Source organism: Etheostoma cragini, chromosome 18, assembly GCF_013103735.1.
Source record: "Etheostoma cragini isolate CJK2018 chromosome 18, CSU_Ecrag_1.0, whole genome shotgun sequence".
Lineage (NCBI taxonomy): Eukaryota > Metazoa > Chordata > Actinopteri > Perciformes > Percidae > Etheostoma > Etheostoma cragini.
In genome coordinates, this window is record NC_048424.1 from 1,998,058 (window position 1) to 2,017,746 (window position 19,689).

The window sequence follows — 19,689 nt, forward strand, 5'->3', positions numbered from 1 at the left end:
GGGGTCCCCTGCTGGAGCTGCTGCCCCCGCGACCCGATACCGGATAAGCGGTCGAAGATGGATGGATGGATGGATTTGTTCCTGTCGTGAATATAGAAGACTCACCAGAACTCGGAACAACTTGAACAATCCCTGTACAGGAATATTTGCAGACTGGAGTATATTTATGAATAATAGCACAGCAGCAAGTTCAAAAACAGTTGCATTATGTGGTATATACAGTATATGTATATGTGTGTGTGTGTGTGTGTGTTTGTGTGTGCGTGTATATATATATATATATATATATATATATAATGTAGCGTATATATTAAAAGTGTCTCCTCCACAGACATACATATCCATATTACTATCGCAGGTTTTCCTTTGATACAGCAGACGGGCTCAGCTTTGGACCAGTCACATCTGCATTTCCCGAAATCCAAGTGAAGAACGTCCTCATGGGATATCTTCCATGACATAGTTACCCACTCATGTGTGCTGTGTGTCTGCAAAGTTTCTTCAAAGAGGTACACTTACATAACAGTATGAAAGGGAAGAAAACTAACTAGATCCCACAAGAGGTGGATGAGAAAATAAGAGGTTGCAGAGAAACCGGTTTAATGTCTAAGTATCCTCAACCAATTAAATGGTTAAAAATAATTTCTAATTTCATGATGCTATCTTGTTTGACAAGATGAAACAACTGCATCAATTATATCAATTACACACATACACACTTACACAAAACATGCACTATAACACTCAAAATATGAATACAGGACACAACAGGACACAAACTCAAATTCATGCAAAACGTATCCACACAAATATAAATACCTATGCACACACACACACATACACACACAGTTGGAGAGTTGTGGAAGTGTAAAGCAGGAATGTGTAAGCAGCACAGGGCTGAGGCATCTCTCTCAGCAGTTCCTGCCTCATGTTTTTTAAACAGTCAGAAAACTCTGGAAAACACGAGCCTCTCTCGTCGCTGGGGGATTGAGCAACACTAACAAGGAACCAGAGAAAGCCCCAGCCGTCAGTAAAATAAAAATAAAAAACATCCCATCTTCTCTCATATCGGGAACATGTCTGCCTTTGTTCATCTCTGGCACCATCTTCCCCTTTCTTAAATCCACTAATAACTAGTCCAAGTTTTTGCTTGGCTTTGAAGCCATCATGTGTCTACTCTTTAGGGCTGGACCAAATACTATTTAGTCAGCTTAGAAGCTTTGGTTCTTTTCAACAAGTGGGGAAGCGAGCATCTGAAAAGCGTACCTCCTATGGGGAGGTTCATAGGCTTACTAGCCATCACCTTCTGCTTGCAATTAATTTTGGCGCCACTTTGACAGCCAATAAGTTCACATCTGAAGCGTTTACGACTCTCTTTGTCCCTTTTTTATTGCTACAGAAACATGACGATGTATAAGAGGCTCCATTACCTTGTATCTCACGTTATGGCCCTGTAGCAGGCGTTTTTGTAACAATGATTTAGATTACTCTGGGCACAGCTACCAGAAGACTTAAAACTTTTAAACAAAAAATAGACTTCACTGCTCTCCGTGGAAGTCTACTGCATCACTTTGTCCATTTCTTTACCTGTCTATGCTTTCAACAGCAAATATTTGAAGCTTCGGCAGTGGCAGGAGAAACCAATATGCTCTTGAAGGCAGCTTTAGAAAAAGAGACAAAAAAAAACAAAGGCGACAATGGCGGCGCTTGGATCGGTGTGCTTCTCAGGTTAGCCCGTTGAAGAAGCCTAAACGAGGACCCCTGGGTGACAGAACTCTACTTTTAGTTTGACGGTGGGCGTTGGAGTGAGTTTGGAAGACGCTCTCCCTTGTTCCTCCTCGCCAAGATGTACAGCGTGTGTGACAATTTCGCCCCCTCCTCCACTAAATTTAGTTGCTTCATGGTGTACTTTCAAAACAAAACAAATATAATAATGGAAGTAATAGAAATGCAAAACTTGTTTAAAGCATTTTTTTCCATATCAACTAAACATTTAATTGAGTTATTTAACGTTTGTACATTATTTAAACAACGACAACATAAGTTCATGCTACTTTCACTGAAGAAAAGAAAACATAGGTTGTCTGTTAGTGAAATCCTCTTTCAATGGATCAGAGTCTGTAGTCAAATCTGTTAACGTGGCCTATTTTATCTCAGATCAGGAGGAACATTTAGCTGTTGGGATAATGCAGCAGGACAGTGTTATAGATTTATAATAATAAAGCAAGCTCAATTTCAAAAATGAGATCTCTTTTAAAGCCATGACTCTTCTGACTGCGACAACTTCACCATCTGCTTCTAAATACGGGTGTGTGTGTGTGTGTGTGTGTGTGTGTGTGTGTGTGTGTGTGTGTGTGTGTGTGTGTGTGTGTGTGTGTGTGTGTGTGTGTGTGTGTGTGTGTGTGTGTGTGTGTGTGTGTGTGTGTGTGTGTGTGTGTATGTGCCTGGTTTTGTGGTTGTGTGTCAACAAGCGAGAGTCTAAACCAGAAAAATAGAAAAGAAAATTGTTATAAACATTATAATGGCTTCTTTGGGTGTATTGTTTGATGCAGTAGCTTCATTGTCCCAACCGCCACATCCTGACCGGGTCTATGTATGACAACATAACAATGGAAGAAGTGAGTAACACACAGCTCCACACAAAAGACATGAGAAAGGACAGCAGCTCGTAAAATTGTGCATGTGTTTTTACGTGTAGATTAAGTATTTTTGTAGTGTTTGTGTGGGATTATTATAAAAAAAGACTAAAATGTTTTGACTAAAACTTGACTAAGTTACCTGAGTTCTCTTTTGACTAAAACAAGGCTTAAATGACAAAATGACGAGACTTTTAGTTGACTAAAACTTGACTAACGAAAAACATCTGAAACATCTGAATGACTAAATATAACTAAAATTAGCACGTACATTTGGCATAAGACTAAGACTAAATTAACAATAGGTGACAAAATGTCTATGTTTAAAATGTTTAAAATACAGATTACAACAGATTTTTCAGGAAGCTTGAAAACAATAACTGTTCATCAGGCGTCTCTTTCTCTTATTTGTCAATGCAGTTAGCAAGCAGGTATGTGTCTTACAACTCCACTGAGCCTGTAGCAGCTGCAAAAACACACTTCAAGTGTTGAGTGGAATTGATTTTTAGAAAATGCTTCAGAGGACCACACACAAGAAGTTAATGTTGAACTGACAGCATTATTTGCGATACATGACAGCATCCCTCCTGTCTCTCGAAATTGACAGTTACCAAAGTCTCAAATGATGTCCACCACACAGAGTAATGTCGCACTCAGAAATGGTTTCCTCTTCTTCACTTCCTAAAATGTTAATATTATGTATGTGTGCGTGATGGTGAATGTTTCCCGTATGATGTAAAAGCGCTTTGATTAGTCGTTAAGACTAGAAAAGATATAGAAATACACACATTTGCATTTACATACAATATCACTTAATTAGGATGAAGACACGGACATGAACACGTTGGTGGAGAAACTCAACATATCAGAAACACAAGAAGAAGATGGCTCTGAGCATCGCCTGCTCCCTCGATACAAAGCCCTGGGGGGGGGGGGGGGGGGGGGGGGGGGGGGGGGGCGGTAGTTTCATGGTTTTATGACTACGCCTGCCTTTAAAGTAACAGAGCTCTGTGGTTGATCAGCTCACCTGTGCGGCCTATGTTCATGCTAATATTTTAACAACTAGCCTTGTGGACCACCCTGCTCCTAAATCCAGTTGCCAAAGCACCTTTTTGGTGGACTATATCTAAATCTTTTTCATCCCTCTTCCCCTTCATGCCTCTGACTTTTTTACACTGTATTTACAAAAAAAGCTGTTCACTAAGCCCAGGTACATGCGCCTGTACAGAACTTACAGCAGGGCCATTCAGCTATTCTGTTCTGGGGGACACATTAACAGGAGGCTGATCTGAGTGAAGTTTAGAAAGGATGAAGGACGCAGACGTCATCGCTGTGGTCCGATGTCGTCATTCACGTGCATATTGACTAGCCATGTGCGGGAGGCGCTGGTTAAGTGAAAAGAGCTGGTTTGTTTACCGACAACTTTCATTTGAGCCTGTATTCTAAAAAGAAATCTCTACTTGCAGAGTAGCATGCTGTAGTTGTGTAAAACGCTGGACGAGAGACTGCATGCAGACATTAATGTTACCTTGTGTAACTGTTCCGCTCTGTGACACACTGTCGGTTTTTCAGCTTAAAGTGATCCTAAACCTTCCGCCATTTTCTCCGCCTGTCTGGTCTCTTAACCCCTCACTGTTTTTCCTCTCTTCCTTCATTTTGTAATCTGTGCCGTAAGTCTTCACGGCATGTGTTTACAGTAGCGTCAGCCCGTTGTGCGACAGTAATAATCATCCATGCAGATACTACTTTATTGTTGCCTTAATAAAAGTAGAAATTGAATAAACTCAAATATTAACTTTGGCAGCTGAAAACAGCGAATATGAGGCCACAACCTGGATTTTCTTTTAAAAATCCATGCCTTCTGCTCTCCTTTTGGGGATTTAACCTGCTTCAATTAAAATTGTTGAATCCACTGAACTATTCATTTGAGCTATTCATTCATTGGAGTCAGTGACTCGAAAATTTTCCTAATGGAAATCTTCCAGTAATAGAAGAAATGAGGTATTATCAACTGTCCCTCGCTATCTCTTCTTTCTTTTCAATTCTTTCTTTCAATCAGAAGAAGAGAAATCCCTTTCTCACTTATTCACCAGCAGTGTGTTTGTGTGTGTGTGTGTGTGTGTGTGTGTGTGTGTGTGTGTGTGTGTGTGTGTGTGTGTGTAATATGTAAATGGCTGTTGCCTAACCAGCCAAAACTAGGCCATCTTCTCCTCTGTGAACACCTGAATAGAAGCGAGACGGAGATAGTCGGAAGAGAAAGAGAGGCCAGAGGTGAACAGCTTACCAAAATATCTTACTTCAGCAGGTGTGCTGCAACTTTGCTCAGATTAAAGTGACATTGTTCTATATAAAGCTGCATAAGTAAAAACAAAATATTCGGCAGACCGTTGCACAGTTATTCTGCAGAATATCACACTGAGAAAAGAATCAAATATATGTTCTCACTCGCCTTCTTGTGAAGCAAAAATAAAAGCTTTTCAGCGGACCGTAAGCACTTTTCCATGTCCTACTGTTGCATGTAGAGATGGGCGATGTGGAGAAAATCAAATATTATGAAGATACTGTTGACCAAATACATCAATCTCGATATTGCGGAAACACTGTAGGGTTGACTCTTGGTGCTTTCACAAAATATTAACACAATGACAGTTTTGATATATAATTATCAGTGATGTGGATATGATTAATAAGTGGATGGCAAATAATGAAACAGCTTGAACAGACTGCTAAATTCATTGAATTACATCACTTTACTTTAATGCTGACTTTAAGACCAGGAAAAGACAACACCTGTCATATTACGTTATTGATATATCCACAATTTGAGATGATCTACTCTCACATATCGAGATAATATCAATATATATTGCAAGTTCAACGCATGTTTTGCAAATACACACAAGGTGACAGGAACCCAGAAAATAAGGTATATTAAGCACAAAGAGAAGAATCATTGTCCTGGTAGCCACATACTAAAGGCCTGATGGGGGCGGGGGGGTTAACGATGTAGCCAGCAGATGTCTAGCTAACAAACACTCACAAGAAGACTTCCTCCTCTGTGCGCCGGTCCTTGTTTACGTTTTTACATTTTCTACAAACAGATATCTGCAGATAAATAAAAAAAAAAAGCTAATATACAGCTAAATCATTGTAAGACAAGTTTTATCTTGATCAACACTTAATCATAGAGGAAACACAATGCTAAGGCAATGAAAAGCATGCATTGGACATCTTATTATTCTTAAATTTGTTCTTTGTTTGCATTTAATTATTATTTTTTCATGTTTGCAGTCGTGTTTTTTTCTTTTTTGTCTTGGGCACAACCCTCTTGACGAAGAGATTTTTAATGTCAACGAGTCTTTTATTCTTGGTTAAATAAGAGAATGAAAGGCAATGTCATCCTGACGCTACTGTAGCCGTGCCAGATCTGGAATTGTAAGAAAAGGCAATGGCAGATGACCTTTCTCTGTTGTTTGGGTGGGAGGAGTTAGCTCTTTGTCAAACAGGGTCAACTTTGCAGACGTTTGACAGAGAGGTGAAACGTCTTTATGTTATTATGTTTTGGGCCTTTCAGCAAGGTGGAAGACAAAGCTGGATAGAAAGAACAAGAGAAGACTGAGAGACAGAGAGGGCAGGGCACACAGAGAGAGAAAGAGATCGAGACAGAGGGAAAAGAGAATAGAAAGAAGCTGGGAGGCAGAGCAAGTGAAGGACAGAGAGGACGTTAGAGGTGTTAATCAGAGGCTACAGGTAGGGGTGTGTCTGTGTGTGTGTGTGTGTGTGAAGGTCTGACAGTATCTCAGGGCTACATCAGTGGCCATTAGTGTTTTGTAGCACGAACACACACTTTGACAGGTCTGCTGCACCGCCCGCAGAGAGGGACTGTGTGTGTGTTGACCTCTCCTTTCATGTGTTTATCTCACCTCCACATGAATGTTGATGAACCATCATGCCCCCCCCACACACACACACACACACACACACACACATCTACCATCCACTCCTCAAATTGCCTCTGCTCATCAAATATGAATGATGTTTGCATCATCTGGACAGAAGTCTACAGTAAACACTCTGCTCATCTATCTTTCATTCTTTTTCTGTCTCCTCTCCAACATATTTCTTCATTGTCATCCTCTCTTACACCTTTGCACTCTTTTTAACCTTTTCATCATCTCATTCCTTTTGCTCTTTCTCCTCTCTTTCCTTTCTTTGTCTCTTCTACTTTTCCAAATCTCCTCTTCCCTTCTTCTTGTGCCTATTAAATGTAAATGTGCTGTATTTATATAGCGCTTTTCCAGTCTTAACAACTGCTCAAAGCGCTTTTACATCTACAGGAGACATTCACCATTCACACACATTCATACACTGTGGCCGGGGCTGCCGTACAAGGTGCCACCTGCTCATCAGATACACACTCACACACAGCAGCACTGGGGGCAGCTCGGGGTTCAGTGTCTTGCCCAAGGACACTTCGACAATGACTGCAGGGGCGGGGATCAAACCACCAACCTTCCGATTGGCAGGCAACCGCTCTACCACTGAGCCACAGCCGCCCCGCAACCACCAACCTGTGGCTGGTGTGCAGACATGCAGTTTATAAATGGACATATGGGGAAGTGTTGAATCAAGATGATGATTTTAGATTTCTCTGTGATTCACGGTAGTGCTGCACATACTGAGTTAAATCAGGGATTCTTAAAAGCACTTCTTAATTTTTTCTTTTACTTTTTTCTTTTCTTTTCATCTTATTTTGTCTTCCTTCCCATATATCATCTACATTCCATTTCCTCTTTGTTTATCTCTTTTCCTTGTTGATCGGTTCCTCCCTTTACTACATCTACGACTTTCTTCACAAGTTTTTGTCCATCTCTTTTTCCAGATTTTATCCACCCTCTTGTTTGCTCATGTCCACTTATTTTTTTGTCCCCATATCTCAGTTCTCTCTCTCCTTACATTTTCTTTTTGTCTTCTTTTCCCATTTTCTTTTTCTCCTCTCCGTGTTGTCTCCCGTTCTTGTCTCCTTTGCTTTTTCATCTACTTCTCTTTTTATCACTTTCTTTTTGTTTTCCACCTACCCTTCTATCATCTCTTCTTCTTTCGTCTCCCCTGTCTCATCCTGGCTCTCTCCTTTCTTTTTCCATCATCTTTTTCCCATCCATATATCGTCTTCTAATCTCTCCTCATCTTTCTCTTATTTCCTTAAACCCCTTTCACCTCCTATTCTCGTTTCCATTCTTTTTCATACCTTTTCTACCCTTCTTCTTTTTAGACTCCTCTTCTTTCCTCTCGTCCATCACCAATCCTTCTTCTTTTTTTCCTCCTGTCCCTCTTCTCTACATTTACTTTCCTCCCTCTCTTGTATTTCTTTCCGTCTCCTTCCCTGCGTGTGTTCTCTCTTGAGCTTTGACGCATCAGGAAGTTAACACACACACACTGACACACACACACACACACACACGCACACACACACACGCACACGCACACACACGCACACACACGCACACACACACACACACACGCTCTTGGGGAGTATGAAAGCCTGTTCATATCATCTCCAACATCAGTCATCTGTCAGCAAAACTTTTAACAGCACATCTCTGTCTGTCTCTCTCTCTGCCTGTCTGTCACTGTGTCTCTCGGCCTTGTTCGTCCTCTCTCTCTCTCTTTCTCTCTCTCTCTCTCCCTTTCTCAGACCTTTACACACACACACACACACACACACACAGCAGCAGCAGCAGCAGCTCGTCTTTATCTTCTTATCGTTCCTCTCTGGTTGAGCTGCTGAATAAATCAACTGCAGAAAAAGCAGAGATGGAGCCGAGGAGATAGAGGGATGGAGGAGGCGGAGAGGGGCATGATGGGATATGATAGGACAACTACTGTATATACAGGGCATATTCCTAGTCACTAGGAGAGTGATCGAAACAATGGAAAAGTAAAGAAGAAAGACAGAAGGGAGGAAGCAAAGAAAGACAAAGAAATCTGATGCGAAGTGAAAACAGCCTGTTTCTGTTTCCAAAGTGTGTATGTGTGTGTGTGTGTGTGTGTGTATTTAGACTGAAAGAGAGAGAGAGAAAGAAAAAGAGAGATGGAGGATGTTCAGAAAGACTGAGAGATGAGAGAAAGAAATGTGAATAAAAGAGAAAATGAAGGTGAAAAAGAATAAAGAAAGTGAAAGATACAATGTATAGAAACAGATGTGAGAAAGAAAGAGAGAAAAAGGAAAAAGAGAGATGATGATATAAGACATAGATGAGAGAAAGTGAAAGAGAAAAGAAGATGGATAGATAGATGTAAACAGAAAGAAAGGATGACAGAAGACCAAAGTATGATGATGATAGATAGATAAATAGACGAATGAAAAGAAGGAAAAAAGACAGAACAATGAAAGAAAGATTGATGAAAGGACTTCGACTTTTGATATTCTTTAATGAAACATCTCACTCAATAACACCCCTACAGAGGATAATTGGATAGATGAAAGGAAAGAGTGGATGAAAGACAAAAATATAATCTAAAGAATAAGGGAATTTAGAGAAAGTTTGAAAGGACAGAAGAAAGACAAATGAAAAGATGGAAACCTGAGAAAAAGACCATAAACCGGCAGACATGCCCTTGACCAAGACACTGAACCCTCCTCTTTGCATTCCTACTACATGTTCATACTCCAGCACTGCAGTACCGAATACATACAGAGAAGATTTTACTCTTCTGTAATCTGCTTTGCCGATATTGTTTCCCTACTTAATCATCGTGCCTCTAAACAAAGAAAATCAAATTGCGAGTTAATGAGGTGCTGATTGTATTATTTCACAGCCGGGCGCTCGAGTGCACTGACTGATCCTGCGTGCCGACCTGTTAATACAACAAATTAGGAGTTGAGCTTGTGTTCTAACCCCCACGGCAAATCACAGGAGGGGGCTCAACGTTTGGCTCCAGGACACTTTACGGATCAAAGTATTGGTGTTTTTGCAGGTGCCTGGCTTTGACTTTTGCCAGCGTGTTTAAAATGTTGGACATACACATTACCAAAGCTCTCCTAGAGTGCATTCTAGGGCTGCACGACATGAGAGACATGAGATGTGCGATAATGTTGTTGAATATCGCGATAAAGATATAACTTGCAGTAAATAAACATATATTAAGGTGTACTCAGTTCTGCCTTTCTGCTGCTTTCAGTATATTGCTAAAAGACAACAAACTGCTTGTTGAATTCAAACAAGTAAAAGGAAATAATTTCCAAAACTATTTTATTGAACAAATTGTACATTGAACTGAATGTAAAGGCACCAACAAAAAAAAGGTTTTCTACTAATATTTACTTTTAACTAACACAAACAAGTGTTTATTGCGATATGGGCCTTTTGATAACGTGATAACGATAAAACAAGTAGTTTAGTAGTATTTGTTAGGAAATACTACAACAAAATTGGGAAATACTACAACAACATAATTAAACATAATCTGACATTAAAGTATATGAGCAGGTAAAGGAGTTACGTGGATGGATTTTGGTTGGACAGATAAACTAAAGTGGATAAACTTTATTTATTCTAGCTTTATGTCCTGTGTGCTACACCAGAATAAAAAATATAACTGCCATGACATCATCTTCAACCAAACGCTTGCTGCATGGTGTAGTGTAGACAGTCGTAGAAAATGCAAGAAGAGTAACTTTCAACTGTTATAGTTATAGAAGTACAACTTAACGATACAGTTCTGTCTCAGAAATACAATTGCGAAACGATTTCCAGAGTAATTTAATAAGTTTCTTACAAACAGCAAATGAAGCTCATTTAAGTTACACTCTTTAAACTTTAATCTTATAAATCACAACATTACATCTTTCATTACGTGTGCCACAAGGTTTGTTGGATGAACAAGTCGTTACTGTTTTTGAATTGCAGAACTTGCCAGTGTTTGATCGCTCACCTTCTTATAAATGATGCCTCATACTTCATGTTTGCTTATGCCGTGCAAATGTGCTCTACATTTGACTTTTAATAAATTTACTCTTTTCTTTATGTTCAGTAGAACACAGCACCTTTCAAAGTCTTAGGACATAAGAAACAAAATCAATCAAATATTTCGTCTTTTGAGATTTTTAATAAGATTTTCCGACCTTGACGCCTTCAACAAATAAATAATGAAACACATTATAGATCTAGATGAAGGTGGGCAGGAGAGAGCCACGCATTGCGCTGACTAATGGTGCAGCGTGTGCTGTTACACGGACACACATTTGTGAAAGGTGAGGTTTTTAAAAATGAAGGCCAGAACCGAGCAAGCAGACTGTTTCTGGTCTGAAAATGTCACCATTCCATCAATCTGATAGGTAAAGGCCAGTCTCCTCATTACACCTTGTGCATGCGTGCGTACGTTTATGCGTTTGCGTGTGTGTCTGCCTATGCTCTTTTAGAAGAAAAGGCTGCTAACCCAGCAAAGGTAGCACACGCGCGCACACACACACACACACACACACACACACACACACACACACACACACACACACACAGTATTTTAATGTGCCTCGGGCTGGTTATCTGTAATTCATCCTCAACACATCTTGTCTGGTCACTCGCCCACAATACAGAGCATCATGACTCATTTAACATGTTTGGACACACGCGTCAAAACCTTTACTGTGTTCTATCAGAAATGGCCTCATTTGCCAGATTTAGTTTCTTTGTGAAAAAGCAGGTTTCAGTTCCACTATTCATCAGGAACCCAGTAGAATATCTTATACCTCTAGATGTTTATTTTTATTTCACACATTTTTCCAAAGATGACATTTTGACTCACTTATTGTGGAAATAGTGCCTTAACATGTCACATTAAATCCTTCTCTCTCTCTCTCTCTCTCTTGCTGTAGGTGCACTACTCTTCATTACGAGTCTGATCTTCCTCCTACCTCCATCATCATCACCTTCCACAACGAGGCCAGATCCACCCTGTTGCGCACCATCAGGAGGTAACCAACCAACCTTTGCCGTTAGTTACTGATGCAAACAGTCCCCTTTGGCATCTCAGTCAGGCGTAATTTTTCGACGTGCTTGGTCAGGACTTTTGCCATCACTTTTTGACACTCTGGGTTAGGACAAATTTTGGGTTGTTTTTCAACGTGCAGGGTAAAACTACTTTGTAACGGTTAGGAAAAGATCATGGGTTGGGTTAAAAAATGTAAGTCTAAAGTTGGATGGAAACAGCAAATCTGGAGAAAACTTCCTCAATCGCGCAAAAAAAGTCCTTATATTATGCTTTTTGGCTTTTCCCCTTTGCCTTATTGTGTTATATATTTTCTTTGTGCACGTTATAGGTTTACAAATTGAAAAAGGCCAAAGTCCACCACCCCAAAGGGAGTCATCTCCAGCAGAAAACACTGTTCACAAACTACTCCAAACGGCTCTTCTGTAGTCCAGCCTTTACTGCTGTTACAAACGTGCATCACTTTGTAACACGTTATAATGCTTGAATATCTGCTGGCGTGGCCCGCCCTCATGTTCTACAACTGCCAAGCTAGCAGTACCTACTGCACATTTGTGACTACCAACAAAGAACAGAAGTGAGATGCCTCACTAAAACAGAGAGCTTGACACACAGGGTGAAAAAAGGAGCTGCAGCAATATGTAGTATAACAAATATATGGTGTTTTCTGAAAATTAAACCATGTAAACCTAATGTGGTAAAACTTCTTAATACAATTATGAGCCTCCAAAGGAGCGTAATATGAGCACTTTAAGTGACGCGTAGTAAAAATAGGACACAAACCACGGCCTCCTGGGTGAAAGTCTTTTTGTTTGACCACACCAACCTGCCTTCTCACGCGTAGTTTTGGGCTTTCATGCTACTCACTACCGTTGTTGATCTTAATACTACACCATGTGGCTGGGTTGGCTCAGTTGGTGGAGCAGACATACATATATAGAGGTATACAGAGGTATGGTCCTTGATGCAGCGACCACGGATTCGACTCTGACCTGCAGCCCTTTGCTGCATGTCATTCCCTATCTCTCTCTCCCCGCTTTCAAGTCTTCAAGTCATCATTCCTGTGAAAATAAAGGCCAAAAACTGTGCCAAAAAAAAAATGCCCAGTTCGTTCCATTCTGACACTTTAGAGTGATTATGGCGTCTGTGTCTGGCGCTGAGAGCCACTGGCTGACCGAGTTGCGAGTGAGAACGGGTTGAGGTTTTTATTGTCATATGCAGAATTACAGAGAAGCAGTCTATGGTAATGAAAGAAATAAATCACGCAAGTAAAACAAAAACTGGTGTCACAATTCTACTTTTTAATATGTATCTAAATGTTATTAAACATTTTTTGTTATAAGGGTTCATCAGAAGTTTGATCATATGAGTGTGAATTTAAAGGACCTTGGTTTGGGTTTTCATCATTTGTAACACCCAAAGGTGTTTTTGTATTGGCTTGTACAGTTGGTACATGCAAGGGAATTGCGCAGTTGGCATTGCAAATTGTAAATGACATTGAGTTCTGGCAGAATGTTAGCTATCAGCATGTTAAGCCTTAAATAAAATCTCTGAGGTATCAATCGTCAGAAACCTGCATCAGTGTAAATGTTGGCTAATGAGCAAAGACACACTGAGCTGCCAACATAGCCAGTGGAGATCCAGTGAAGGCACAGCAAAGCAAACCTTCACACACACATTTACTCTGCTGACCCTCAATCTCTGAACTCCGTTTTAGATTGATGATATCAGCAGGTTGCCGTTCACACATACATTACAAACAGACACACACCCCTCCAGGTTTTGGCTCAGGTTCAGCTCATTATACCAGCCAGTCTGCAGGGACCGGCTATGTCTCCTCAATTTTACAGAGGACAGTGTGTGTGTGTGTGTGTGTGTGTGTGTGTGTCCTCCCCTTCAGCCCTCCTTAAAGCTCTACAGTTTTCAACCAATTAAAAGACAATCTGTCTCCATGGGCCCCTCTGCTCCCTTTGGCTCTGACGCTCGGCTCTCTATCTCTCTCTGATTGTGTGTGTGTGTCTTTCATTTTTAGTTTGGGAATTTGGAACATTTGCTATCACCAGTATCCTGCAAACCACTTTCTTTGACAATTCAAGATGAACATATCTTCTTTATAAAAGATATTTATGACATAATGAATATGAAATAATCCTGAACATTATGTTTAATTGTCATTGAGTGCAGATTGATAACGATAGGTAATAATATAATAAATCATAACAAGATTTTTCATTTGCAGTTCCGCACATCTGTTGCGTTCTAAACCAAGTGCAAACAGTGTCATAGAGAGGGATGAGATGCCATAACAATGAGTGATTACAACGCACACTTTGTGGTGTTGCAATTAGTTGCGCATAAAAAAGTTCACAGACGTAGTCCTCACATGAGCTCCTACTTCAGACGCCGGAAACACAATGCTTTAAATGATTTGACAAACTGTGGAAGTGATTGAATCACCTCTCCTCTTTTGACATTTTATATTTGATTTTGATTTAAAAAATGTTAGGCTGCCATTTACTGTTTTACTTTGGAGTGAAGGAGCAGCAGGTTCACAGAAAGTGTCTACTTTGCTCCACCTGGTGCCTTCACAGGCAGGCGGAAGTACTGTACTTTGGGAAAGTTGTTGGGTAAAAAAGGTAATAGTGCTGTAAAAGATCACTTGACATTTACAGTTTTTTTCCATGAGTCAGTGAATCACACGACTGTTGTCAGAAAGTTCGGGGGAAGCTTTTTCACGCTTTGGCCGCTCTGACGTGGCGTAAAGGACGTCTATTACCCGATTGCCGGCTGCCGTTAGCCGCTGAACTGCGTCACAGCTCATTACTTCAAAGTTGAAAAATGTCAACTTTCTGATTAACGCTCAACACGCTCCAAACGTGACGCCGACAGATTTGCTGCTCCTTGCAGCGGCGAGAAGTTGACTTCCAATGAAAATGAATGACTTCCGGTAACTTTTAAGTGGGTGGCAGTGTAAAAGCACGGTTATAGACTTCCAAGTGGTTCCTGCTGTGTACTCATAAAGGTTTAATTTGCCGGAGGTTCCCACAAGCACATGAATACTCCATAACAAACGTTTAAGAAAAGTTTCAAAGGTTCCCTGTCACACAAAACTGTATTTACTTGCATTTTTTGAAATATGTTAGGTTGATGTGTGTGTGTGTGTGTGTGTGTGTGTGTGTGTGTGTGTGTGTTGTGAATGTGAAAATGAACTGCTACCTCCTCTTTCGCAAAAATGTTACAGAGTCCATGATTGAACTTCAGACATTACCATAAAGTAATGAAATACGTGTGGCAGGGCACCTTTAAGTAAAGGACTGACATGTGCTCGAGCACGGCACAGCCCAGTCAACGGATCGATATAACGTGACCATTTCACAAACTGCCGTGAGACCGGGTTGCACTAAACGCTGATAGATAGACAGACAGACAGACAGACAGATCCATCAATAGATTTTATTAATCCCAAATTGGGAAATTACATACGTACATACTCACCACACAGGTACAGAAATAACAAGAAATAAACTAGAAATAATAAATATAATGAGATAGCAAAGCTAAAAATACCAGAACTACTGAAAAAAAATACTTAGGGATGAAAGTAAAGTACATGTATATGCAAGTGTAGAATGAGATGTACAACCTACATACATAGTGTACATCACAAAATTAAATATGTGTAATATTAAATATGACCAGTGTGCAAGTAGCATAATAGGGCAGTACTGTTATGTGTGGGGTAATGAAATAGTTATTTCACACACAGCTGTGAACAGTTTAATGGAATGTTTCTCTTCTCATAAATGCCACTAATAAACTGCCCTTATGCCCTTATGCAAGGCACTACCTGCCAACAGCAGAATATGTTAGTAGGTCCCAAATGAATGTGTAAAAATATGACAAGTACTGAGCTGAGAGAATGCCTCGATCATCACTCTTTTATGGGTGAATACCTTTTGAAAAATATAAATCTGCTTCTCGTCAATTGTCACTGGATCATAGCAAAAAAAGTTTGCAAAGACATTACATTTTATTAAAAAAATCTTTTTTTCCAGAGGCTTTGGAAGATATTGAGTCAGAGACAGCAATAATTTACAATCTAATTTCAAGTGCCAGTTTTCAAGAAGAAGAAGCTAACTTGAATAGACAGATGATAGTTAGATAAGTTCTCTTTTTGCTATCTGCAATCATGCCTTTCTCCGGGGACGCTGAAAGCATGTTGCCTACAATTACATTATGAAAGGGTATACTTTTTGAAGTTGTGGGGCACTGCGATAAGCAGGCCGCAACTAATAAGTTTGATTTCTGAGACAATGGCAGGCACTTTGAAAGCTTTTCATCTTGTGATCAAAGAGTTGCTTTCTGAGGGGGAGCCGGGCCTTGTCGATATTTAATCAAGCTCTGATCCAAAAATTGATCTCATCTTCTCCGTCTCCGCTGGGCGAAAGACAACCAGGCGACGGGCGAGAGAAAGAAGATGTGGAGCTTCTGACGGCCTATTTGGTTTTATTGGGTTTAGTTTGTTTTGGCTCTGGTTGTGCGTGTGTGTGTGTGTGTGTGTGTGTGTGTGTGTGTGTGTGTGTGTGTGTGTGTGTGTGTGTGCACTTAAAACAGCCGCTTGAGTTGCAGAGGGTTTATTATTACAAAGGAGCCACAAAAGCATCACAGGAAAAAAGAGAAAGGGAGAGCTCTATATCAGCACCAGCTCAGCACTTTTTTGATTTATAGGTTCTAAAAAACGCACAGTAAAGAGTCCGGATCACTTGCTCTTCAACTGATCACTCACGATTTATAAGGAGGAGGTCATTAGGTAGATGTATGGCCTTAGCTTTCTGCTGCAAGTTTCACCGTGTTATATAGGATTTAGTGCTACTCTATTGCGCCCTACTCTTCTTCATTTCTACCTCAATTTTTATCCATTCCTTGCACACCATTGCCAAGATTATTGCCAGTGGACCAAACAAGTTGCAAAAAACATGTTTAGTCCTCTCAACATGCAACTCAAGTACATGTATTTGGCATCCAACTGCAGCTGACAAAACCTGACAGTGTTTACAGGATGCTGATAAGTAGTAGGGCTCCCCAATTATGGAAACACATCAGAATCACAATTATTTTAACACAATCACTCATTGACTTTTGGAAAGAGGTTAAAAACAAACAAACGGTGAAACAGTTAAACAAATCAACAGGGCAAACACCTTAAACTGTGAAATTTCCCTTAATACTTTTCCTAGTTGCACTTTTTTTTTCATTCAGAACAAAAGAAAAAATAAGAGTTTACTTGCAAATCGTAATGCATATTGTTGTTAGTGATGGTTAGGAGCCCAAATCACAGTTAAAATGTCGCACAGCCCTGATTATCATAGACGAGCTCACGAATGCAGCATCCACTAAATAAACATCATCAGACAGTAATTATTGAATTTAGATACAGATCATTGTATGTAAGCTGTGACAAGTCTGTATTTAACGAGGACAAACTAACCATTTGACCCCAGAATGGGGCCGATAAAAGGTAGATGACAGCTCTGTAGATCAGCAGAGATGAGACAGTATTTACTGGCTGCAGATATATAGCACAATGCATCACTGGTGGTTAGACAGAACAGCTTGTATTGTGGGACTGAATCAGGATTTCCTTCCAAGAACACTTTCTGTAGATGTGCTGTGAAAGGCTTTCTGTCAGAGCAAGAAAGATTTAACATGCGCTGACAAAAGGAGCAGTGTGTCCTTTTTAAAAAGCTTAATCTGTGTTTTTTGTGTGTTTTTGTATGCTCATTAGTACCCCCCCCCCCCCCCCCCCCACACACACACACACACACACACACACACACACACACAGACACTGCACTGCTGTCAGAGATCTTGATGGAGAAATTGGTTGGACAAAAGATGGCGGGATACAGATAAATGGAAAGAGTGGTGGACGCAAAGGTGGAGAGAAAGGAGTGATGAGTTACTCCAGCAAGGTAGAGGATGGAAGAAGTGGCTGCCAGCTAACCAATCAGGCGTTGAGAGAGAGAGAGAAAGGGGAAGAAGCAGGGAAGGAACAGAGCTGAGGTAGAAACAGAGAAAAATGGAAAGGCAGCAAGCTTTAGAGTGGATGGAAAAGAAAGAAAATTGTGCCGTGAGCAAACTCTAATACCGCATTAACAGTGGAAACTAAGTTTACTCCTCACCTGTAAGGAATGGAGTTGGGGGAAAAAACTCTTCTGCAGCTGATTTCCAATCGGAGTTCAACAGAATAACACATTCACATGGAGGAGAGAGTTGCACTGTGTTTTTACAGTAACCAGCGGAGCAGAAAATAATAACAGTTGAAAGCTTCACTTTTCAGGTTTAAATAAATCCATAAATCTTTGACCTTGAAAGTTCAATTATGAACTTGAAAATGAGCATAATATGAGCACTTTAAACACTCCTTTGTGGTGTTTTTTGCTTATGTTGAAAATAGTTGATACGCTGAATGGGATATTGAAACACCTTTTTCAAAGACGTTGTGACGTAGCAAACTATTAACTCATGGGACTGATCAGCTGTTAGGGTTGTTAGCATCTTTCCAGGTCTTCCTACAACCTGTCTTTGTCTCCGGACATATTGAAACAAATTCAATTGAACAAAATTCTTAAAGACATCTCTGTTAACAACCTCTACTTCTTCTTCTCTGTTTGCTGGTGGATTACAGTCATATTCTTCAGTGCCAACTTCTGACCAATCTACAGTATAGCCAACTTTATTCGCTCCAAACCAGTTGATGAAAATGTGCCTAATATTTAGGTGTGTGTGCGAATTCAGAAGTCTGTTTTAAATTCCCTAGACAATAAAATAGAAATCTGGTTACTTGCCATACTAAGGGCCACACTGCTAGTGTAGCTAAAATAAAATAAAATAAACTAGATACTCATGACGTTAGAAGGGTTGTCCTTTTTTAACAACAATACACGCAGGTGCCACTGACGTTACCATTTAAGATTAAAGAAAAGAATGCAGTAGTGATAAAATAAGTTTTGGAATGAATCATTCTTTCATACAAAAGTCTCATTTCACACCTTGTTTCTCTTTCCTCAACACTCTTACGTACGCCTGGTACACCTTGCCATGAAGCTCCTGACTTTGATCTCGTCCCACAGTTTGAACTCTTATATTATACTCATTATAAAACGTCCTACTGGAGCTCAGTCCACACCTGTTTTCAATTTAGAAAGCGTAATGCTATAGTTAGTGAGCTAATTGACCATCCATCCATCTGTCCGTTCTCTGAACTGCTTACCCTGTCTGGGGCTGTGTGGGGCTGGATCCTGTCCCGGCACGCACTTGGCCAGAAGCGGGGTGCACGATGGACAGGTCGCCAGCCTAAGCCAACTGACAACACACAAAAATCAATCAACATATCAGTCCTTAATTAAACAGAAAGAAAGTCTCCATGCCTGTTAAATTCTGTAGTTGTCCATTTGGTTTGTCCGAAAGGAGGGTGTGACATTACCTCTGTTGTTTGTGTTCTGGTTCTTGACCATGCATTTTGGCATCAGCTTTGATCACTTCTACCCAAATTGCACTGCTCTACTGTAAGTAGACACTGAGCATGGGTGGCCCCTGTGGGAATTGAACCCCTCACCCTGGCGGTCGTGCAGCACCCATTTAGCTTCACCTCTATCGCTGCCAGAGAGTGCAGTTGCAATTCTCACGGGGGGGGGGACCCTCACTCACGCAGCTCTAAAAATGCACGCTCTCAAGGCGCTTTGGATGAAAGCGCTCTCCAGATGGCAGCTGTAGGTAATGAAACATTTTCAAAAAAATCCCTCCTCCCCCCTTAAAATTGATATATGAGTGTTGGAAATGAGAGGCGCAGATACAGAGCTGCTATTCTGTGGCAGCCGACTGCGGTATTGTCAGCGGTGATAATATTTTCTGGGAGCTGCAGATAGCTTCTCCCTCAGCACGCCTGAGGGGAGGTTAAGCCTCATAGCTAGTGGCCTGTGAACCAGAGAATGGGAGCTTGTGTGTGTGTGTGTGTGTGTGTGTGTGTGTGTGTGTGTGTGTGTGTGTGTGTGTGTGTGTGTGT

The 19,689-nt window shown here is 40.6% G+C and overlaps 1 protein-coding gene across 1 annotated transcript in view; it reads left to right on the plus strand.

Annotated features, from left to right (window-relative positions):
- galnt14 (UDP-N-acetyl-alpha-D-galactosamine:polypeptide N-acetylgalactosaminyltransferase 14 (GalNAc-T14)) overlaps positions 1–19,689 on the plus strand; it is a 158,390-nt gene that overhangs the window by 88,496 nt on the left and 50,205 nt on the right. Inside the window, exon 3 of the mRNA XM_034899358.1 lies at positions 11,512–11,610. Within this exon, the coding sequence (XP_034755249.1) occupies positions 11,512–11,610 (99 nt within the window). The remainder of the gene's footprint in view (positions 1–11,511; positions 11,611–19,689) is intronic.